This window comes from Dinoponera quadriceps, unplaced genomic scaffold, assembly GCF_001313825.1.
Source record: "Dinoponera quadriceps isolate SergipeBrazil2010 unplaced genomic scaffold, ASM131382v1 scaffold321, whole genome shotgun sequence".
Lineage (NCBI taxonomy): Eukaryota > Metazoa > Arthropoda > Insecta > Hymenoptera > Formicidae > Dinoponera > Dinoponera quadriceps.
This window is the reverse complement of record NW_014554418.1, coordinates 48347-69429: the sequence shown is the minus strand read 5'-3', so window position 1 is coordinate 69429 and position 21083 is coordinate 48347. Positions and strand designations below refer to the sequence as shown.

The following is a 21083-nucleotide window of genomic DNA, read 5'->3' as shown; positions in this document are numbered from 1 at the left end:
TATCGTAGTTCTACAACAAAATAGTTTCTTTCGTCCTCTTACATGACGTTCGTTCGTAACGAAACTTCCGTGCATTACTCGGCAGTCGAGTAAGCTGCGTTGCGTCGCCGCGAGATAAGAATTTTTCGCCGGATCTCAGAAACACGGCTCCAGTATAAAAGCCGGTGAGTGTACTCAATCTTTATATACTAGTGAGATGTTACAAAGCTTCGTTCCTTGTCTTCTCCTCGCCGGATGTTTTGGTGAGTAAAAGAGATCGATAGTACTTATCTGTTGCAATAACGCACTTCGGGCGATAAGTTTGCAGATTTATTTAATAAACAATGCGTATCTCTGTAAACCAACTTCCATCGCGTGTGACGTGAATAAACGAAATTTATTTGACGTTTAGCTTCACGATGAATAACACAGCACGCGATATACACAACCAAATAATATCAGTACAAGTTACCGTGTAGAACTTTTTCTACCATACTTTTTATTATCCTTAACGGGGCCCATTTTAAAGAAGGAAGTTTAAAAGGCTACAGAGCTGCGCGTAATAAAGTTGACCGAATCCTCGCGAGATTTACGAATCCGTCGTATTCTGGGGCCAACTTTTTTGCTGAAACGGCCGAAGACAAATTCTACCATCAGATTTAATATCACAGCATCCTTCGTGGAACGGACGGATTCCCTTTTCAACCCTCGGATCGTGGGAGGTACGACAGTTGACATAAAGAACCATCCTTATCAATTGAGCATTCAGCGAACTTTCCATACTTGCGGTGCCTCCATTATCAGTAATAAATGGGTTGTCACTGCGGCTCATTGCGTAAGGTACGCGCTTCTTTCTCTCTTCGACACGCGTTATCAAGACAATTGTCTCGTATCTCGCACCAAATTCTACGCGCGAAACTAATCATGTATGTTTCGAAATCCGTTTAAATAAGAGCGTCTTAGATGGTTTTAAGTCAAGCTGAAATCTCTGAATCTTCAAGAAACCTACGAAATAATAATCTTCGCTCTTATCTCTGAGACGTCGCTCAACTGTAAATGAGAAGATGGCATTATAGCCTTCCATTTATATTTTGAACAATAACTTTTGTACAATAACTAATATTACAAATTGAAAACTTCATGATTATACTCGTCAATGTTATTTAGTCGATTCTAGACTCAAAGTTGAAATGAAATATTTATTATTTGGAATGTTATTTATAAAAATATGGCAACATTGCATAATAAGTTGAAGAGAAATAGGGGTAGTAATGTGAACCTTCACTAAAATAGATTAAACAATTAGTTTGGTTTAAAAAAACACAGTATTTTATTAAAAATTTATATATATTAATATTTATCCAAAATAAAGTCTCTTAAAAGGAACAACAATGAATATAACCGTGAATTTTTAATGTAGATACTCACTTATTTGTCAGAAAGTAAATACAAATTAGAAAAAGGATAGTTTCTACAAAACGAATGGATACTTTTAAACTTAATTTATTATTGATTTATTCAATAACTATTTCGACATGAAAATCTCAAAAACGAAACCGTATTAAATCTATTTTAGTAAGAGAGCAGATTGGTAAAATGCCATGCTAATGTTTAACTTTGCATAACTCGAAATTATGTACTATGTATAGTTGGCCAGGATGGTTGTAACAATTTCTTTTATATGCTTCGGAAAACATAAAAGATACGACGTAGCGAGCCTATGATTCATGAACATGCGCAATAGATGATCAGACAGCTGTCAAAATTATATGTGTACATGTCAAAAAATTAGATATATATACATATCATTTTGACAGCTATTTGACTATTTACTGTTCATGTTCGTGAATCATAAATTCGCTTCGTTGTAATTTTTATATATTCCAAAACATGCAAAAAAAAATGGTTGCAATCATTCTATGACCGACTGTACAGCGGGATAAAACGTTAAGTAACAAACAAAATTACTTATCACGTATAATTATCACGTATGTATATTATATGTATATACGTACTCAAGTATATACATATAATATACATACGTGATAATATACCTAAGTTTAAGAAGAATGAAGAAATATGTATAATTAAATGCTAAAATGTACTTTGAAAACGTTTAAAAATTCTCGGAAGTAAAACTGCGTTATAACAAATGCCGTCTATTACATATTGGTATATCAGCATCATTGCATAACAAAGCTAGTAAACTAATGATTTAATAAATAATCGTTAGAATTTAATAATAGCGGAGATATTAAGAGAGGCCATATTATTAACAAAGGTCATAATATTATCCTTTCCTCTAACTTGATATTCCTTTTCATTAGGTTCGAATGAAATCATAAATTATATTCGTACGAGGGTAGATTGAAAAGTTTCCGACTTCACCAAGAAAGAACAAGAGTTTAGTGAAATTTAATTACTTGCCCAATAGATGGCACTGAAAAAACACAAAGAGCTAAGTTTGATGTCATTCTAACGATTAGTTTGTTTTTTATAATCTTTTGTGTGATAGTTTGTCAATAATAGAGAGATTCGTGTATCGCGCCGTGAAAAAATTTTTTCATTTGAAATAGAAAACTTCTACGGAATTTAAAATTGAATTAGATTCAGTGTATGGGGATGCTGCTCTTTCATTTACGACCGTGAAAACTTGGGCTGCTGAGTTCAAACGTGGCAGAACGAGCATTTTCGACGAGGAATGCTCTGGACGACCAAAAACCGCAACAACGAATGAAATGATCGATTATGTTCAATTATCGAATCGTGATGGACAATCGTCGATTACCTTTGAGAAAATTAGCAGAGGCTGCTGATATCTCAACGGATGCACATTTTACATAAGGAATTAGGTATGGGAAAGCTGAACGCGCGTTGGGTGCCGCATTTGCTCATTGTTGATTAAAAACGAGATCAATTGGATATTTTATGATCGTGTCTTGAGTGTTTCAAACGCGATGGAAAAGGACTTTTTACAGCGTTTTATTACTGTTGCCGACTTTGTCCTATTTTTTCAAATTTAAGAAAAACGGCTATCTGGGAAAAAATTTTCGTCGGATGTTGAAGTGGTAAGTGCTGTTAAATGACTATTTCCCGACTTTAGATCAAAAGTTATTATAGTGAGGGAATGAAAAATCTAGAAAAACGTTGAACCAAGTGTATTGAGTTGAAGGAAGACTTAAAAAATAAATCTCATTTGGCTCAGAAAAATATTTCTTTCTTAGTCAGGTCGGAAACTTTTCAATCTACTCTCGTATATAATCGTTCTCGATCTTCGAGCGATGGAACCTAATGAAAACATAAAAGTACGACGCAAAAATACGTCGGAGGAAACACGGTGACTCTTTGTAGGATGAATTCCAGCGTGCGATCTCTCTCTCTCTCTCTCTCTCTCTCTCTCTTTCGCTTTCATGGCTAGCCGGAAAATATGATCCTTGATTATTCGCTCGTCTAAGTACCATTTCTAGTTTCCTCCATCGGCGCAATTGTCGCGTTATAACGACGCACGTTAGAGAATTGTAGGCACGTTTGCGCGATCATCCGCGTCGTGATTGCGAGTGCGGTCGCACATCTGCCCGTAAACGTTCTGTCGATATTGTCATAGCGCGGCTCGAGCGGTTATCACCGGTATTTTCATATATCGGAGTTTATACGCTCTCTCTCTCTCTCTCTCTTTCTCTCTTTCTCCCTCTCTCTCTCTCTTCTCACGTTCTCCGTTCCGTTACAGCGCGCCAGCCCACGTTTACAGACTCAATGCAGGAAGTAACGACAAATACGCGGGCCGCTATTATCGAGTTAAAAGGATCGTTCGACACCCTGCTTACGATTCCTTGACGATCGATTACGATATCGCCCTTCTCGAGGTATGTACCACCTAACTCTGCCTCCCTCTCTCTTTCTCTCTCTCTCTCTCTCGCTCTCTCTTACTAACGGTCCGCGCCAGCTGACAATAACAACATCGGTAGCTCTCGCACGCTCTGGAAATTTCATTTCCAGCTCGACGACGAAATCAGATTTAACGATAGCGTGCAGCCAGTGAAGCTGGCGGAAAAGGAACTCCCGAGCGGCGTTATGGTGAACATTACCGGATGGGGTACGATGACGGTAAGTTCACGGTGAACGGACTCTGATTATCTGAACGTCGCGGGAGAACAGATTGGGCTCAATAATCGGCGAATTTGCCATCGGTCGCTCGCATAGTTCGGGGATTTCGCGAGAGCGGTACACCGCTCGTCGGGAAATCGAGAGCTGCGCCTCAATCACCACGTTCGCTTGTTGCGGTGCGCGTAGTCAAAAAATCAATATCCCCCCGCGTCCCTTGCGCTGTGATACTAAATCGCATTGCGGGTATATCAAAGGTATTCCGTATTATATTACGGTGACATTATTAAATTACTTCGACCGCGGGCTCCCCGTTTCGTACCGCGAGGCAAAAGCGCTACTTTTGCGACGCACTCTCCGCTAATAGCGACGTTGTTAGCCAACAACCGTTGTCAATTCCGCTATTTCTAAGCATCGATGTCTAAACAATTGCTTAGAACCACCACGAGACAATTGATCGTACATCGTTACGTTGTGTAACACTTCGATGTATCCTCGTGTTAATCATTTCGGATCGTAATGTATTCGCGCCGTATCCCGCCCCACAAAAAGTCCGCTTACAGCCAATCGATTTTCTATTTCAGCCTGGTGGATGGGTGTCACCCCTGTTAAAGAGAGTGTCGCTCCCGACTGTGAATAGAAGAACTTGTCAACTGAAATACTGGTTCATACACAACGTCACCGATAGGATGATCTGCGCAGGTTATCTGGATCGGGGCGGCAAGGATGCGTGCAAAGGTGATTCGGGCGGGCCTCTCACCGCCAATGACATCCTCTACGGAATCGTATCCTGGGGATACGGATGCGCTAATCCGAATTATCCTGGCGTTTACACCAACGTCGTAGCCTTTCGTCCGTGGATAAAATGGATCAGCGGTGTTTAACTATTGACAATTACTCGATGCCCTTGTTAGCGCGCTCTCAGTTTTCACGTGCGTGGAAAATTGAATGCGAATACTCAATAATGGATATAAATGGTTTGTGTGGCAACGACACTGAAGACATTTCTACGTTTTGCATGTTTCATGTTTCGCAACTTTATGATTACAACATTGTTCGCAAGTGCAAAAATGAGGTCGCTAGGCAGTTTTAACATGTCATGACTTTAGATAGCTTTGTTTACTGAAATGAAAATAAGCCCCATTCCAGAATCGTTACAGTAATGTTCACCAATATCGGAAAATAGACGTGAACCAAAATCAATACCCGATATAATACCTCGAAATTTTGTTTCTACACAGAGAAAATATTGTAATAAGGAATTCATCAAAATTATATATATTTTTTAAATATTTTTACTTAAAGTTGGACTGAAATTGTAATATAAATTACTAAATGAGTAGTGAATCTGACGATGTAAATAAAATATGAGGTATCCGCATTACACTATTTGCAACAGATTTTTGTAATATGTATTAATAATATTATATATGTTAATTTATATATGTAAAGTTAATATATATATGTTAAACCTTTAATTCTACAATACAGTAGGAGCTAAGATAACAAAATAAGTTCAATTTAAATTCTAATGATGTAATATAACTCCTACTTTGACTATATTTCTATTTCCTCTGTTTTAACGTCAAAAGAGATTGTTGAAGGTAGTATTAAAATTCAAAATTAAAGATTCAAGAAAGAAGTTAAAAAGTGTGAGTATTGTCAAAGTAGGTTTTTATTAATCTGTAGGTCGTCCGAATAGGTGCAAATTGCCTTTAAAAGCGTCAGAGTAGCATTAAAATTTTGACTCGGATATTAGCGAATATATATGTAAAAATATTTATATGTAAACATAAAATAAATAAAATGAGCGTCGGTATTGTTTTAGTATATTCCAATAAGCTCAAACGCGCTTTAATCGAACAACGTGCCCCACTAAGACGAAGACGTTGAACGATATAAAAGACGTTTCACGCATGCACCGTCGGATACTTAATTAGCTATTAATATCATCGTCTTGACACGATTTTGCCATTACCAGCCGATAGGATATCGTTCATGTTCATTTCATAGTTCGGTACGCCGCATGGCTCTGACACACAAGCATTATTTCGGTGAACTATTATTTCTTTAGCCAGATGAGAGATGATCTCCAAATCAATCGCGCGGCGTTCTTTTATATTGCCGCGATAACGTTTTCTTACGTGGAATCACGTAGATAACATATAACAGACGTAGATAACATACAACACACTAAAGATTTATTATCGGAAGAAAGTAAGTTCCCATTCGCGTGTGAATCGACTCAATCCGAATAATCTCAGAGAGAGAGAGAGAGAGAGAGAGAGTGAGCCATTAGTCGTAACTGGTCGCTCGAGTGCGAAAGAATGTCCGAAAAATTGATCCCGTTACTTTGCGTTCTGCTGGTGTACAGTGAGTTAAAACATATATCTAAACATATTCACGTTTTTCCGAAATCGAATTGTTTTACATAAATTGCGATTACAGCCGTTAATACCGAAAGGCAGCAATATGTGGACATCGCGGATTACCCATACCACGTGAGAGAAATTCATTTCTTTTTTTTCTTCTCTCTTTTTTTTTTTTCATACGTTACACGTAACATCATACGCTGCGTCGGCAAATAAAACTGCATGCCATTCACATGTGGTTTTAATCGGTAGTCAGTGCAGTACGGTGACTGTAAGCCGCTATTATTTTCGAATAAATCGGATTTCAGATAGAATTCGTTATTCCAATACAGGTATCGATCCAAATAACGGGACAACACGCTTGCAGCGGCGCATTCATACACGAATCCTGGATTATGACCGCGGCATCCTGCGTTTTTAGGTACGTGCCGCTGTGAAAAGTACATAATAAAATACTGAGTGTCCCAGCAATATCCACGGTGTTAATTACGTTGAGGGATTTTCTTATTAAAACACTCGAATTTTTCCTTCAGCAATAATAATTACCCTAAACTTCCATTTTTCATTGTTGCGCACATACCTGTCTTGCGATTGAATGTCAAATTAAAATTTCACTAGAGTTCGGCGCGTTTTGCTGATACGCTCTTTCGTATTTCACAGGACAGAATTGCCGATGATAACCGTGCGTGTCCGTACATCCAACATTTCCACGGGTGGTGATGTATTGGAGATAAGCAACATTGTAGTGCATGAAAATTTCGATAAGTACGTGTACTTCAACGATATAGCGCTTATCAAAGTACGTATCTTCGTCAATCGAACCAGTGGTCGAAAAACGCGAGCGCGTTCCATCGCGTTTCAATCCGTACGTATGCAATACACACTTGTCGAATTTGTAGCTGAAAATCCCCGCGGAGTTTGGAGAGAAGTTGCTACCAATCGGACTACCTGAGAAAGGGAGTCGAGCAGACCGCGATAGAGCAACGTGTGTCGTGACCGGCTGGAAGCGAACTCTGGTAAATATCGAGTAACACGCGCGTTTTTGCTTTATTTCCGAATTTTCACAGTCGAACAAGCTTGGAGCGCGAAAAGTGCGCCGTTTTATCGTACGGCGTCCAGGTGCTACGACACCTGGAGAGCGCATAACTCGTCGGTCGTTCCTACAAACGCCGGCTGAAACGCTTCCTCTCGTAACGACGTCGAGGAACGAGATTTTTACAGCGAATGCAGCACTCGGATATGCAAACTTTTCGCGCGACTCCCCGTCGGTGGTTGGCGCGACGTTATTCAAAGTCACGTCGGTACCAAGTAAATCGTTACGAAACACCGTCGCAAAACGTTTGCAAGCGCTCGGTCCCGACGCCCCGAGATTACAATAACGAGAAACGTGTCGTAAAAACGTGCCTGACCGTGCCAAATTTCCAGGGCCGGCCAACTGGAGGGAGCGTGGAACTCGCAGTGGCTGCTGTGGCGATCGTAAATCACGATACGTGTGCCGAGATGTTGCCGCGCTACAAGCCGTTGTCTAAGGAGATGCTGTGCGCATGCAACGCGAGCCGCGGCGCGGAAACGTGTCAGGTAAGATGAAGACGAAATCACAGGTGGGTGACACAACGAGCAGGGCCGCGGTGATCCGTGAAGGGCTCGAGAGGGCCGCGACGGCACCGAAGGGTAAGAGGCGTTTCGCGCGTCACGACACTTGGCACGTGTGGTATCGTCTACGTGCCATCGAGCGGGATGTACGCCCTCGGATGTCAGGTGCAATGAGCCTGTTAGAACACTCGGACGAGATGGTGGAATTGCTGTGATGAAGGCGTAATACGATTCTTCGAAAATATCCGGAGAGGATGGATAACGAACGATAATGATCGCTTCGATGGTGAATTCACGTTCCACGGTTACCGCGCATCAGTTATGATTATTGAGCTTTTCTGGTAATCTCAAGTATTTCGTGCATGTACATGGGGGATTGAAGCTCGCGCGCGTAATGATTTTGCCAGAGCGAGAGGCGCGCCTGCAAAATGCGAGGCGCGTAAATTAAGAGCAGCGCGGTAGTTCGGTCGAATTCCGATTGCACACGGCCACGAGTGTACAATTACGCCGATGGAGTCAATAGTCTTTCCGCAAGTACACGCGCGGCTGGTTCAGGTGTCGGATGCACCGGATCGGTGAACAATGCGGCACTTGACTCGAGAACGCAATTTCCACGCGAGCACCGCGAGCCGCGCCCGCCGGAAAAATTCTCGTTATCTCGCAACGTGCGCATAGCGTGCGAAGACTGCGGAATAAGGGAGGGCACTTCGTACGCAGCGTTTTCCTGACGAATTGTATTGTATCTGAGGGAATTCATACTGTGCGGATACAAGGATTTTACGAGGACGAATTATTTATAAGGTCTTCTCGATTTCAAACGCGTCGGTAAAAATTATAAAACAAAATGTTCCCGAGGAACATTGAGTTACTCCCAGTTACTTTTGCGAGAATAAATGAGATTATGGACATTGTGTGAAAATTCGATATTTTCGGTGACTCAAACTTGTACGATGATCCATGCTCGAATGAGTCAATTATTCCCGGCAATTAACACGCTTAAAGCAAAGCGATCCTGCAATCAAAGCTAACGCGACGTCACTGTCTACAGGGTGATCCAGGTGCGCCTTTGGTGTCGGAACAGACGTTGATCGGTGTCCTATCCTACGGATTAGGATGCGAAACCAATATACATCCAGGAGTGTATACTCGTGTCAGCAGTTATTTATCTTGGATCTTTGCAAACTCAGGTATTAATTAAGTATAGAGTAATACGTAGATTTCACGGTCGACTTCAATTTGTTACATACTGGTTAGAACATTGTGCTACATTAATAAATCACATTCCGCAAGTTGGCGAAAATGTGCGTTGACATTAAAACAGAAAAAAATTTCTCATATTTTTGGTCCGTCAGCGAAATATCTTTGTTGAAACTAGGATTTAATATAATTTACTAACGTAGTTAAAAATTAGATTAAAAGAAAACATTAGTTTTGTACATAAGACATTATATTGCGCGCGCGCACACACACACACACACACACTCGCGCGTTTGCTATATATTCGTCCGCCCAAGAACGACAGAAAATAGCCTCTTGAACACAAATAGGCGACTACTGGAACTCAAACATTACGTGATTTCGTCAATACTCGATGCATATTCATAAAGATTTAACGTAGCAGCAACGGACTAGCAATCAATTATTTCGACCTGCCGCGTGCGTACTCGCTCGTTGATAAAGTCATGAATACAGTACCTCGAGCATACCATTTAATTTTAGCACTGGCGGCGAATGTCCCGTACTTCCGATTTCGAGTGTGGCTTAATTGTCACGTTTCGAAACCGAAACTTCCGGCGTGTGACACGTCACCGCGGTTGATCGTTAATTCACCGCCGATATTCCGTCGCGCACCAATTAATGGAAGGGATTAAAAGTTTATACAAATTCATATCCAACAGTTCATTTGTGTCCGCACGAGTCCGATTGTGTGGAATTAACGAGCAGCATTTAAAATCCTTTTAGCGGCTATTAAAGATTTAATAATGCATCATTTTTTAATTTACCTACGTGCGACATACCGAGTCGAAATTTTGGTTCTGCATTGAGCCTGAAAATTCCGCAAATATGTAATACTTTACTAGATATTATCTTACTTTGATACTGCAAATAGTTACTACGGCTTCTTCATATTGGGTGTTAAAGAGAACTTTATTTTATAATTACTTACATATATAATATTTGATTATTTTACTATTGCAATTTCAGTTTCAAATATAACATTAGTTATATATCAATAAGTATCAATAAAAATCAATTAAGATAGCAGTTGAATATCCAATAACTTTATCCAGGGAATTATTTTTTATGCCCAGAGACACAAAAAACACTTGCGAGATTATAAGTTTACACTGGTATTCGTATCTGTAAGTTATTTACGATCTTTGAACGAGAAGATAATTAATTACAGATTCACATGCATAACCCATTAATTGGCTGTTTAGATATCTCTTGTATATGAAATAAGAATATCTCTTGTATGAAATAAGTAGAGGTACAGATTGACGAATAATCGAAGATTCATGAAGCTTAAGTCTTTAACGTCCAATGGAATACGCATCGTTAATGTACAGGGTGATCGAAACGATTGTGGCCAATCGTTCATGTGAAGCTGTAGAGATTAAGCTGAACAAAAAAGTCTTCTACCATTTTTGCAAACAACTATGCAAAATTTCGAGTTATTAATTATTGGAAATAGCCATGTATAAATGTTTCTTTTATTAATAACTCAAGAATTTGCGTGTTATTTGCAAAATGGTAAATTTTGTTTAGACTGATCTAATCTACAAATACATGATAGCTGTTGTACTTAGTGATAGGTTCAATGCTCGAGATTCAAGGTTCGGTATATAGATGTCTGTCGCTAGATATGGCTGTCATATTCTTATAAATTAGGCCACTTTGAACAAAAAAGTTTTGTATCATTTCGCAAGTAATACGCACATTTATAAGTTATCAATTATAAAGTTTAATATTTTTGAGTTATTAATTCTAAAGTTGATATAGTTACAGTATAAAGACAAAAAGCCTCTTCACGAGACCATTTTTACTCATTCATAACTCGAAATGTTGCGTGATTGTTTGTAAAACAGTGGAGAACTTTTCTATTCAGTTTAACCCGTTCTACTTTCGCACGAGCGATTGACCGAAAAGTTTCAGACAACTCGTAGAAGCAAAATTTCAACTTAGAATTTATTGAAACAAAAATGATTAGAGAAATTTATGGTTACTGATAATTTTGTAACTTAAATAATATCACACAGATTTTGTGTGTATCACAAAGTTCCTTTAGTAAATATAATGAGAAACGAAAGCAACATTTTCTGAAATGAAGGAAAAGAAAACGACGAGAATATTCATAATATCGCTTTTCTTTAATAAAGCGATTTGTGATATTAACTTGCGAAAAGGAGAAGCTTTCAAGCTGGGAGATTGAGTGATTGACACTCGTTTACACGCCGGTTTTCTCCTCTATCCAATCACGAAGAGTCGCGATACGTGCGTACACTCCAGGATAGGAGGGATCTGCGCAGCCGAATCCCCAGGACACTATTCCTATCAGACGACCGTACTGCACCAATGGACCACCGCTATCACCCTGAAAACAAACGTATATATCCGAGCAACGAACGAAATTCAAAGCGGTCCTCCCTGTGCGTGTTCGTGTAGTAATTTTAATCGATTCTTCTTCCACGGTAGAATCCTAACGATAAAAGATATTTCTCGGGGATACGCTCGGCTGTTGCTGAGCGTCCTTTACAGCGCTCTTGTTGCGCGCCATCGTAAAAATCGATAGGAGTTGTCGCAATATATTATCCCTTTCTTCCGTTATCTCACGTAGAGAAAAATATCGCCGTCGGAAAGCTCGCCAATTTTCGATCGCGACTGCTCGATATTTAAAACTGCCTACGTAACGGCAAGAATAAAAGCACCACGACGAGCGATACTTTTCATCTGTGTGCGGAGATTAATATTTTTTTTCACGGACTGATCCTCACGCAATGTTGCTCTCTTTTGTTCTCCTATCTTTTTGTGTTCACTCGCAGCTAGATTGCTAACAAAAATTTTCCGAGGACAGGAAGCGAGAAGGACGAAAAACAAAAACTTCTCTTTGCTTAACGAGCTTGTTGTGGTGCTACCAATTTCGACTACCCGGATACGAGTCTTTCAGTAACCTCTTTAAGTATATAGGCTAATTTCAGATAATATCTGTTATCGTTAGAACAATTAATAATTTGTAACGTTTGAAATTAGCAGTACGCTAAGTTACTGAAAGATCAGGGTACTTGGGTAGTCGAAATTGACAGCTTATAATTTTTACCTTGGAAGAGACAAAAAATTACCTGGCAAGCGTCCTTCCCGCCGACGTTCGTGTAACCCGCACACAGCATCCTCGAGGTGATCGTGCGGTTTTCGTATAAACTCGAACACTCTGCATCCGAAACGAGCGGCACTTCCACTTTGCGTAACTGATTGGTCGACAAGCCGTTGCTTCTTAATGCTCCCCAGCCGGTAACCACCGCCGTGCTATGGCTGGCATAATGATTGGCCATCGACGCCAATGAAATTGGTTTTATTTGGCGACTGTAAGCGAGCGGTTCTGCCAGCTGCAACGTGCCACTACGATGTCAAGATACGTGCTGCACAACGGCTTCGAGGTGACGCAACAGCGAATAATGTTTAACGACACTTTCGTCACGCGAGAGAAATCCACGATGACAGTCGTTAACATTGGAACGTTCATATAAATCGACTTTGATTTGTTCATTGATAATTCCGATAATCTACGACTCGCGAGTTATTTCTTCATTTCATATATTCTTGTATATTTTTTGTTGGTAATGATTTCGTCTTGATAGTTACCTCGTCTTGCGCGCTTGAGGAGGTCGAAAAATAATACTACGACACAGCAAGCTTGCTCAAACAGTTCAATGACCACTGAACTCATAATTCCGATAATAATGTCTAATTGTGGGTTACGGAAATGATTTTCCTCGAACTCGCGTCCCGTCGGCCCGCAACGCGCGACGCCGCTCACCTTTATTACGGCGATGTCGTAATCACCGTTCCGGTGGCTGTAATTCTCGTGAGTAACAATTTGCTTCGCTCGTACAACCGTACCGCCTTCTGCATCGAGATTGGACGAGCCCGCTTTTATTACGAGGCGTCGCGGGAAAGAACTGAAACACGAGGAGAGTACGCGAGGCACCCATTAGAAATTTATCAAATGGCATAACAAGATCGATCGAGTCTGTTAATGCGAAATCGACACAAATTTTTGTACCCAGCATATTGCACACAATGGGCCGCGGTGATGATCCAATCCTCACTAATGATGGCGCCACCGCAGACGTGCCGATTGCCGTATCGCAGGGACACCTGGAAATTCGGCGGATCTACCGATTTTTGTCGCAGATCATCGATTCGCACAGCGCTCATAAATGTTCGTCACGAACGTGACGCCGAATAAAGATCATTGCTTCAATTTGCAACCGGCTCTCAGGGAAGATCTCAGGTGTCACGCATGCACGATCGCGAGTTACGCTGGACGTGTCGAATATCGAGGAGCTTAATCTCGATGATAGAATCCTCGACGAATTCCTGAGGTCTACTTCTCGGTTTTTCGGATATCCAACGTACAATCTTTCGTATTACATTCGGGCTGCGCTCCCAATTGGACGAAATTACCGAATAATCTCCGTTGATCGAGGAAACTATGTGGTATCGCGCGAAGTCGTGAACGTGCCTAACGTTACCCGATTCTTAATCTCCTTTTCGATCCCCGTTATCTTAAACAGTGACTCCGATCGTGAAGCAAATCCGGAAGTTCCTTTGTTCGACCACTTGTACTTGTTGATTGTTCAATGCACTTACTTGGTGCGGGTGTTCCTCGATACTGGTCTTCTGGCCTCCAACAATGCGCCCTTCGTCGTCTAAACGGCCAATATTCGGATTAGTGTTTCACCACGATTGGCGGTTTCGCACGAACTGGCGGACTGGCGAGCGTGAATTTCACTTTCGGCACGAAACAAGAACCGGAACGAATCTAACGGATCCTGGGAGGATCGTTAAGAGGCGGACGTTCGTAAACGTCATTGAAATACGAATGCGATTACGTTCCATCATTTTTTTCGAAATTACGCTCCAAGCGGTGCGTCATGCATATTGATCGCAAATGTGATAACGCGCGAATCTAGGATTGTCGGAGCAAATTAGAATAGCGCGAAGATTATTCTAACGAGAAACCTGATAGTTTTTATATAGTCATTGGAAAGAGATTAGAAAATATCAGTCACCAGGTGACTGCTGATAAATTCCAACTATAGGTTTCAACTATAGCAACTTCCCATTCGACCAGCGATCGCAGATATCGCACTTGACTCTGCTGATTTTTATACAATTCGTCCTCCCGCCGATTCTTTCGTCTGTCACTTTCGGAAACATTATTAAATAGTTACGTACGTGCCGTAGCGATGCGTTGACCTCGCGACAGACCGGTCAGCAGAGGAAAACACAGGAATAGAGACCCACACCACGCGCGCATTGTGGAAACTTTGCGAACGAACTATTTGCTTATTGCCAGATACACGGTCCTTTTTATTTCGGTATTCGGGTTAATCGACGTCAGTATTAATTTTCCAAGCGTAGAAAACGTTTCCAATCGCCCAACGCCGGGGAACCTGATCTAAATTCCAACAGTTGTTTATCGCCGTCGTCCGCTCTTAGACAGAGCTGAGCTCTAGAAGAAAAATAATGAAAACGAGTGTCGAAACGTTCGCCTCGTGCTTTATTGTAGATCCGCGAGGCGATCGAGCGAGTCGGTCGGAAGATAATTAAACTGCTTCACGGAGAAGCAATTAAACGTAACTGTTATAGAGAACAATTCGAGTCAAAGGATAGTATTCTCTCCAGGGAGCTGGGGCTCTTTCCGAACGCGAAGCCAAAAGCGAAGTAAACACGGCAAAGGAATAGGAGCCATGCGCGACGTGTACGCGAGTCTGCGAATCGACGAACTTGTGGATGCCGCGACGCTCGAGGGTTAGAGCGACGCTTCGTGGCACGTATAATTCATCGTTATCAGAAATTCCGGATATATCAGCGCGGGCTACGCGGGGAAGGAGGGGAATACCGCCGGCAAACAATAGAGACTGATATTCGTATCGATCGCTTACCGGCTGTAATACGCGCTGCATTAGTATGCCGCGTCCGCTTTGATTCTTAACGATGATCCGAAGCAAGCAGCACGAGGAAGCACAGCCTCCCGAGGAAGCACAGCCACGGACGCAGCATTGCTCGGTGTGACGCTCTTTACGAGACGACGGAAACGATCATTTGGCGACACGTACAATAGCAATGCTCTTTATGACAGCACCTGGTACATAGAGGATAGGTAGGTAGGTTGGACGCGAACATCGACTGTTCGTGCCACCCTTTACGAGCCAGCCACCTGTGCGAGGCTGCAAAACCGTTTATTCAATGCCACCGCGACCGGCGAGACCCGGACCGGCTTTCCGAGTCAACGCTGAAATTAATAATCCGGCGGTGACGAACGATTACGTCGGGACGAGTGTAAAGGGCAGCAAGATGATATTTATTGCATCGCGCGGAATTATATGCGTTACCACCTTAGAACTGATTGCTCGCAACTACAATTCGCGAGAGCGTTGCGCGTGTATTTCACGGAGTGTCAAACAGTCACGTCGAAATCGGTGACCGACGCTCGTGATCAATCGAGATCAGATATCGGTATTGCCTCTCGATGACGCTTCGTTTCTCGAATAAGGATCGGTGAATGTGCCGTTGTGTTGGTTTATTTGTTTCCTTAGAATTGCTTGGAATTGCCGGTCATTAAGATATATCTTAAATTCGACGTTTGTCGCTGACACGCTTCGACGGTAAACGGAATGCATTGTGTAACGTTCTAACGGAGATCGTGATGGATTAAAGTTTCCTTCCACGCGCAGAGTGCGAATCTACTACTCTGTGGTGCATTGTTTGTAAATAAATAGGTCGATTTTGAAGCGCAAATGGAAAACGGTACATTTCATTTGGCGAGCACGACAGTTTCGATACGAATAGACACGCGAAAATAATGTCTATTTATTTGTGAAAATAAACCACGACGAAATGATCGCGGTCAAACTACATGGAAATGCAATTAAACTCTACAAATAAATTGCCAGTTTCGATCTCTGGTTTCAGAATTATGTTATTATTGCCGCGTGCAAATTTTCTATTTTCAGACGTGTCCTATTTTTTTCTATTTGCACAATTTGTAGCCGGTATCTCTTTCATAATGCCGGTACGGTTCTGACGCGGTTAAACAAAAGCAAATATTTTCTCAACGGTACGTTGCCTTTCCTCTATCTCGGAGAACGTAGGGAGAGAAGAGAAAAATTAATTCTGCTACACGTTCGTCCGCTTGGTTATCCAACTTCGTATGGCGGATACCCGCGTGTACACTCCAGGAAATCCAACACTTCCACATTGAGGACCCCAGGACACGATCCCAATTTGGACACCGTTGTAGACGAGCGGACCGCCGGAGTCTCCCTGTGTCGCAGGCAAATAAAACTCTTACTTTCGTTCCCAAAAACAAAACATCGACTTATCGAAAATAAAGTAAACTTATTCTAATCGAACAAACGTTTCATTCATCGCATTTCTTTTTTATTACATTATATTAAAATATATAATTAATCTTTTTGGTATTATAAAAAGAAAAATATTTCCACATACGTTCACGAACCAAATTATAGAACGAGAAATTGCATATATTTTTTTCTCATCCCCTGATATAATATTGTAATATAATATATAATAATTTAATGTAATATAAACGATTATATATAAACACACGAAAGATATGTCATTTTCAATAAACAGAGCAATTTCTCTTACACGGGCTGTGTTAAAAAAAGCACCCACAAAAATAATACTCCGCATCGCATGTGTGCAATAACGGAATACGTAAAAGGAATGTCTAATCAAAGGATCATAGAAATACTCATCCCAGATCTGCCGATCAAAAGGAACGTCGGTGATCGGACGTGACACGTACATGACAGGTGTCTTTTCCGTCAGTGGTATAACCGGCGCAGACCATGGTCGGCGTCACTATCCTATAACGAGCGTAGATCTTTTTGCAGACTTCCTGATCAATGATCGGTACTGTTAGGACTTGTAGCACCTTCGAGATCGCACCGGCTGCCTGAAATTCACACAACGTGCCTGTATACAACATCGGAAACCGCGAGCTTTACCGCGGATATTCGCCCGTCCATCCAAAATCCTGTCAACGTTTGTTGCGACCGGACTACGTACAGCAATCGGTAAACAGACCTTAGCGTTTACATGCAGGTAATCAGTCTCATCAAACGTCACTGTCGATTAAAGCATTTTGACGGCGGCTAACGACGTCGATCCGAGCGCGTAGAAGGATACGCGGACCGGAGCAACGAATGAGATAGAAAGAACTCACCGATGTCTCACCCCATCCTGTGACAACTGCCTTGTAGTCAGGTTTAACGATCGTTGATGATTTCGCTAGAGTGACACTTTTCACAAGCGGGCCAAATTTCAGAGGGGTGGGCAGCTAAAAATATTCCTTTTGTGCAAGACGTACTGTATTTAATGCGAGGGAAATGTATCGTGGCTGAGCCATGATTAGCTACGTACTTTGATTAAAGCCACGTCGTAATCGTTAGTATCTTCATCATACATTTCATGAAAATAAATGGTGGTGATATTCATGAACTCTATACCATCTTTCTCCTGATAGCTGCTCCCGAGTCGGATTTTGAAGAACTTGAAAATCCTTCTAAAATATTATTTTTAATTGTATCTTTAATTAAACATGAAGCAAAAGAGTCAATGATGTCTTCAAAGATTTTATGGCGCAATAAAAATAAACAAAAATAATTTTTCTGCTAATCCAGAAAATGGTTCAGATTTAGATATTTACTTATTTGTTTAGATGTTGGGTTCTTTACAATGGAATAATAATACAAAGTCACTTACGATTAAACACGTCAACAGTAAAAAATTTGTAAGTAACATTTGTGGAAGGCTGGCTATAACTTTTCTGTATGATACTTTTGCTACGCCGAAGCGAACGCATCAATGTTCGTGGCATGATCTGATTGGGATATGTTTAATTTTTGTATTTCTCGACGATTATATGGATTTATTATTCTTTTTCACGCGATTTTCCTATGTTTATTTATCGAAGTGTGTTCAAGCAGTTGATTTGTTCTCTTGTTTTGCACAATAAACCTGTCATTTGACTTTGACATGTATCTTTTTTATCTAGTGATATGTTTTTAACTGTTAACGACTTTATATTATTATTTTATTAAAAAGAGTTTGGCTTAAGATTGAAATATCTGAATAAATAAACGATTATCTAAGTTCAAACCAATTTGGATTTATACGAAAAATTATTGTGATGTTTTAGGTTTTCACGGTGTGGATAAATGTCGTGTCCTTTATGGATTTGTTTCCGATGTTTCGTGAACATTGTTACGTGTTAACTCGGAAACCAAATCGAACGAAAAATGATTTTTGTTTATTTTTATTATATTACAAAAGCCGTGCAATGGCTATTATATTTGCCATTTTTTTTTGTCTGATTGAATATCAATAAACCCGGTTCACATATTTTATATTTGTTATATTTATTTAGTTCACTTAAACTATTTAATGATTTCTTTGACGCCTAATTATGTAATTCATGTTATCTAATCTGTATTAAAAAATAGAGAATCTAAAATAAATAATGCAAGCATACCCGTAGACGCAATGTGCCGCCGTTAAAACCCATTGGTCGCTAATTATTGAACCTCCGCATAGCAGCTTATTCTGATAATGGATAGATACCTGTCGGAAGTGATTTTTGTAAAAAAAAAAGTAATATAACACGAGGAAATTTATAATTGAATAGATAGTTGTTAAAAATATGCAATTAACAAAATACTGCATTATGATAACTTGACATAACTCCTTATGTGCTTTGTGTCGTCTACCATATTATATGATAAGTAAATTAAGATTAAATAGGAGAATAATACATTTAGAAAATAAATCGGATATCTCTTTGTACACTGACCTGATACGGATACTCGTTAATAGTCGTAGATTTGCCGCCGGATATTCTAGAATCTAAAGACAAAGCGGAAACTATCAACATCAAACACAGTATAAGCAGCATGTCCACGATCGAATCGAAACCGGAGTAAAGTTGACTTATCATCAGTAACTGAGATGCTTATCCGAAAATCAAATCGTAGATATCTGATGAGTCGCGATAAGGCAGATGATATCGCAATCATCGATGTGATATCATATCGATATCTTGAAAATCATTTACACATTGCGCGTGCACATTCATTCGAACTCGATTAATTACTCGTACGTAATATCTTAAATGGTTAGGAAATATACGAACCATTCGGAAGGATTTGCGCGCACTGGTGAGAATCGAAACCGGAGTAAAGTCATCGAGCTGCATGCAGCTGCGTACAATTAAGGGCAAGTTAATTATTTGCGATCGCGTCCAATCTCGTTCATTGCGAAACAACAATCTCACCACGGAGATGTTGCTCGGCGAATTTGAGCGGGTGTTGGCCCCATGTACGCAAACTTCCCCTCGGGTTAACTCGTTGTAATCTGTTCGAAATTTCCAACTCCCGATACTTACTTAGTTCCCACCACGTCCAACGGTTTAACACGTACGTGATGTTGCATGCCAGAACATACAAACAATATGAAATATTCTCCTGTCATACTTCTCGGAGTTATATTTGTATCCCTCCCTCAGGGATCTGGCGTATCTACTTCAAAAACATCGATTTTAAAAGGGCAAATGGATATCGAAATAACAACATAATATTTAATATCGTGGATTCGGATTGCCGCGAAAAATAACGATCTGGTTGTTTACACGAGCTAAAAGATACCAGTTCATCGTTAGAAAAATTCAATCCGATATTTTCGAATATAGCGCACATTTATATCAAATTACTGGTAGTGTGTAAGTCAAAAATCATATAACAACGCGAAAAGCGGATAATAAAAGTAAAAGGAAAAAAAAAATTATCGTCGAAACGCGTTTTTAATTGACACGCGTTGAATTGCTGTGTGCGATCAACTACAAGTAATCGTAATATCGATAAAGTATCCGATATACCATATCGATTCAAGCTGCGTAAACATCTACGTCCTATTATTCTCGAGCTACCTTGGTCCGTTTTCACGTGGACACTGTTGCTGCCGCGTTAACAGAAGAATTGAAATACATTTTTTTTTACGCTGTTTAAACGGTATTTGCGTAACATTTATTATTTGCATTAAAATAAGATATTTAGCTTCCATGAAAAAAAAAAATTCTTCCAGACACTGTTCCTCGAAATAACATTCTATCGACAATTCACTTGTGCAGTTAAAACATTTAATATTAAATTCCTTCTCTATGCATTTTTACAGAAGGAAAATGACATCGCAATGATTTATTATCGCAAGAGCGATAATTGCTACTGATTGCCGTTGGCTATTATTTTGTCTATCATGCACATTCGCTCGTAAAATCTCTCTAACAACTTGTTTGGAAAGCTTTCCTTCACGATTGTTACTCAGAGGTTCTCTCTCTCTCTCTCTCTTTCTCTCTCTCTCTCTCTCTCTCTCTCTCTCTCTTTCTGTACATTAACTTTTATATTTTATTCCTTCTATCATCTCAATTGTACACTTGTTATCTGTCTGATCTCTCTAATCTTTATATTTTAGAGCATTATCAAAACGTACGATAAATAAAAAATAACGTTTTAATAATATGATATAATAATATTTATATAAATATTTAGGAATATTATATTAATTCGAAATACATAATGGTCACTTTTCATCGGCAACAGATTCTTTATTTTGATCATTGAATATGTTTTGAAACGTTGAGTTTTGTCTTTTAACATTCTAAAGCTTTGTTATGTATAAAGTGTGTTTCTTGTTGATTTAGGACTTTGCGTCTAAATATAGAAAAGCTTAACA

The 21083-nt window shown here is 40.1% G+C and overlaps 3 protein-coding genes across 3 annotated transcripts; 1 reads left to right on the top strand and 2 right to left on the bottom strand.

Moving 5' to 3' along the window:
• The first annotated feature begins 208 nt into the window (after positions 1-208).
• LOC106748337 (trypsin-1-like) lies at positions 209-9243 on the top strand. The gene is made up of 11 exons (XM_014626762.1): positions 209-242; positions 3707-3842; positions 3976-4083; positions 4665-4958; positions 6399-6453; positions 6529-6581; positions 6785-6873; positions 7113-7251; positions 7352-7468; positions 7878-8030; positions 9094-9243. The coding sequence occupies exons 1-11, from the start codon at positions 235-237 to the stop codon at positions 9241-9243; spliced, it is 1302 nt and encodes a 433-aa protein (XP_014482248.1). The 5' UTR covers positions 209-234.
• A 2250-nt stretch (positions 9244-11493) lies between these two features.
• Positions 11494-14168, bottom strand: LOC106748333 (trypsin-3-like). The gene is made up of 6 exons (XM_014626750.1): positions 14159-14168; positions 13917-13975; positions 13327-13421; positions 13081-13222; positions 12386-12649; positions 11494-11640 (listed from the first exon to the last, which is right to left on the bottom strand). The coding sequence occupies exons 1-6, from the start codon at positions 14166-14168 to the stop codon at positions 11494-11496; spliced, it is 717 nt and encodes a 238-aa protein (XP_014482236.1).
• A 2280-nt stretch (positions 14169-16448) lies between these two features.
• LOC106748397 (trypsin-7-like) lies at positions 16449-19251 on the bottom strand. The gene is made up of 6 exons (XM_014626857.1): positions 19150-19251; positions 18832-18920; positions 17721-17862; positions 17524-17637; positions 17104-17253; positions 16449-16595 (listed from the first exon to the last, which is right to left on the bottom strand). The coding sequence occupies exons 1-6, from the start codon at positions 19249-19251 to the stop codon at positions 16449-16451; spliced, it is 744 nt and encodes a 247-aa protein (XP_014482343.1).
• Positions 19252-21083: the final 1832 nt, after the last annotated feature.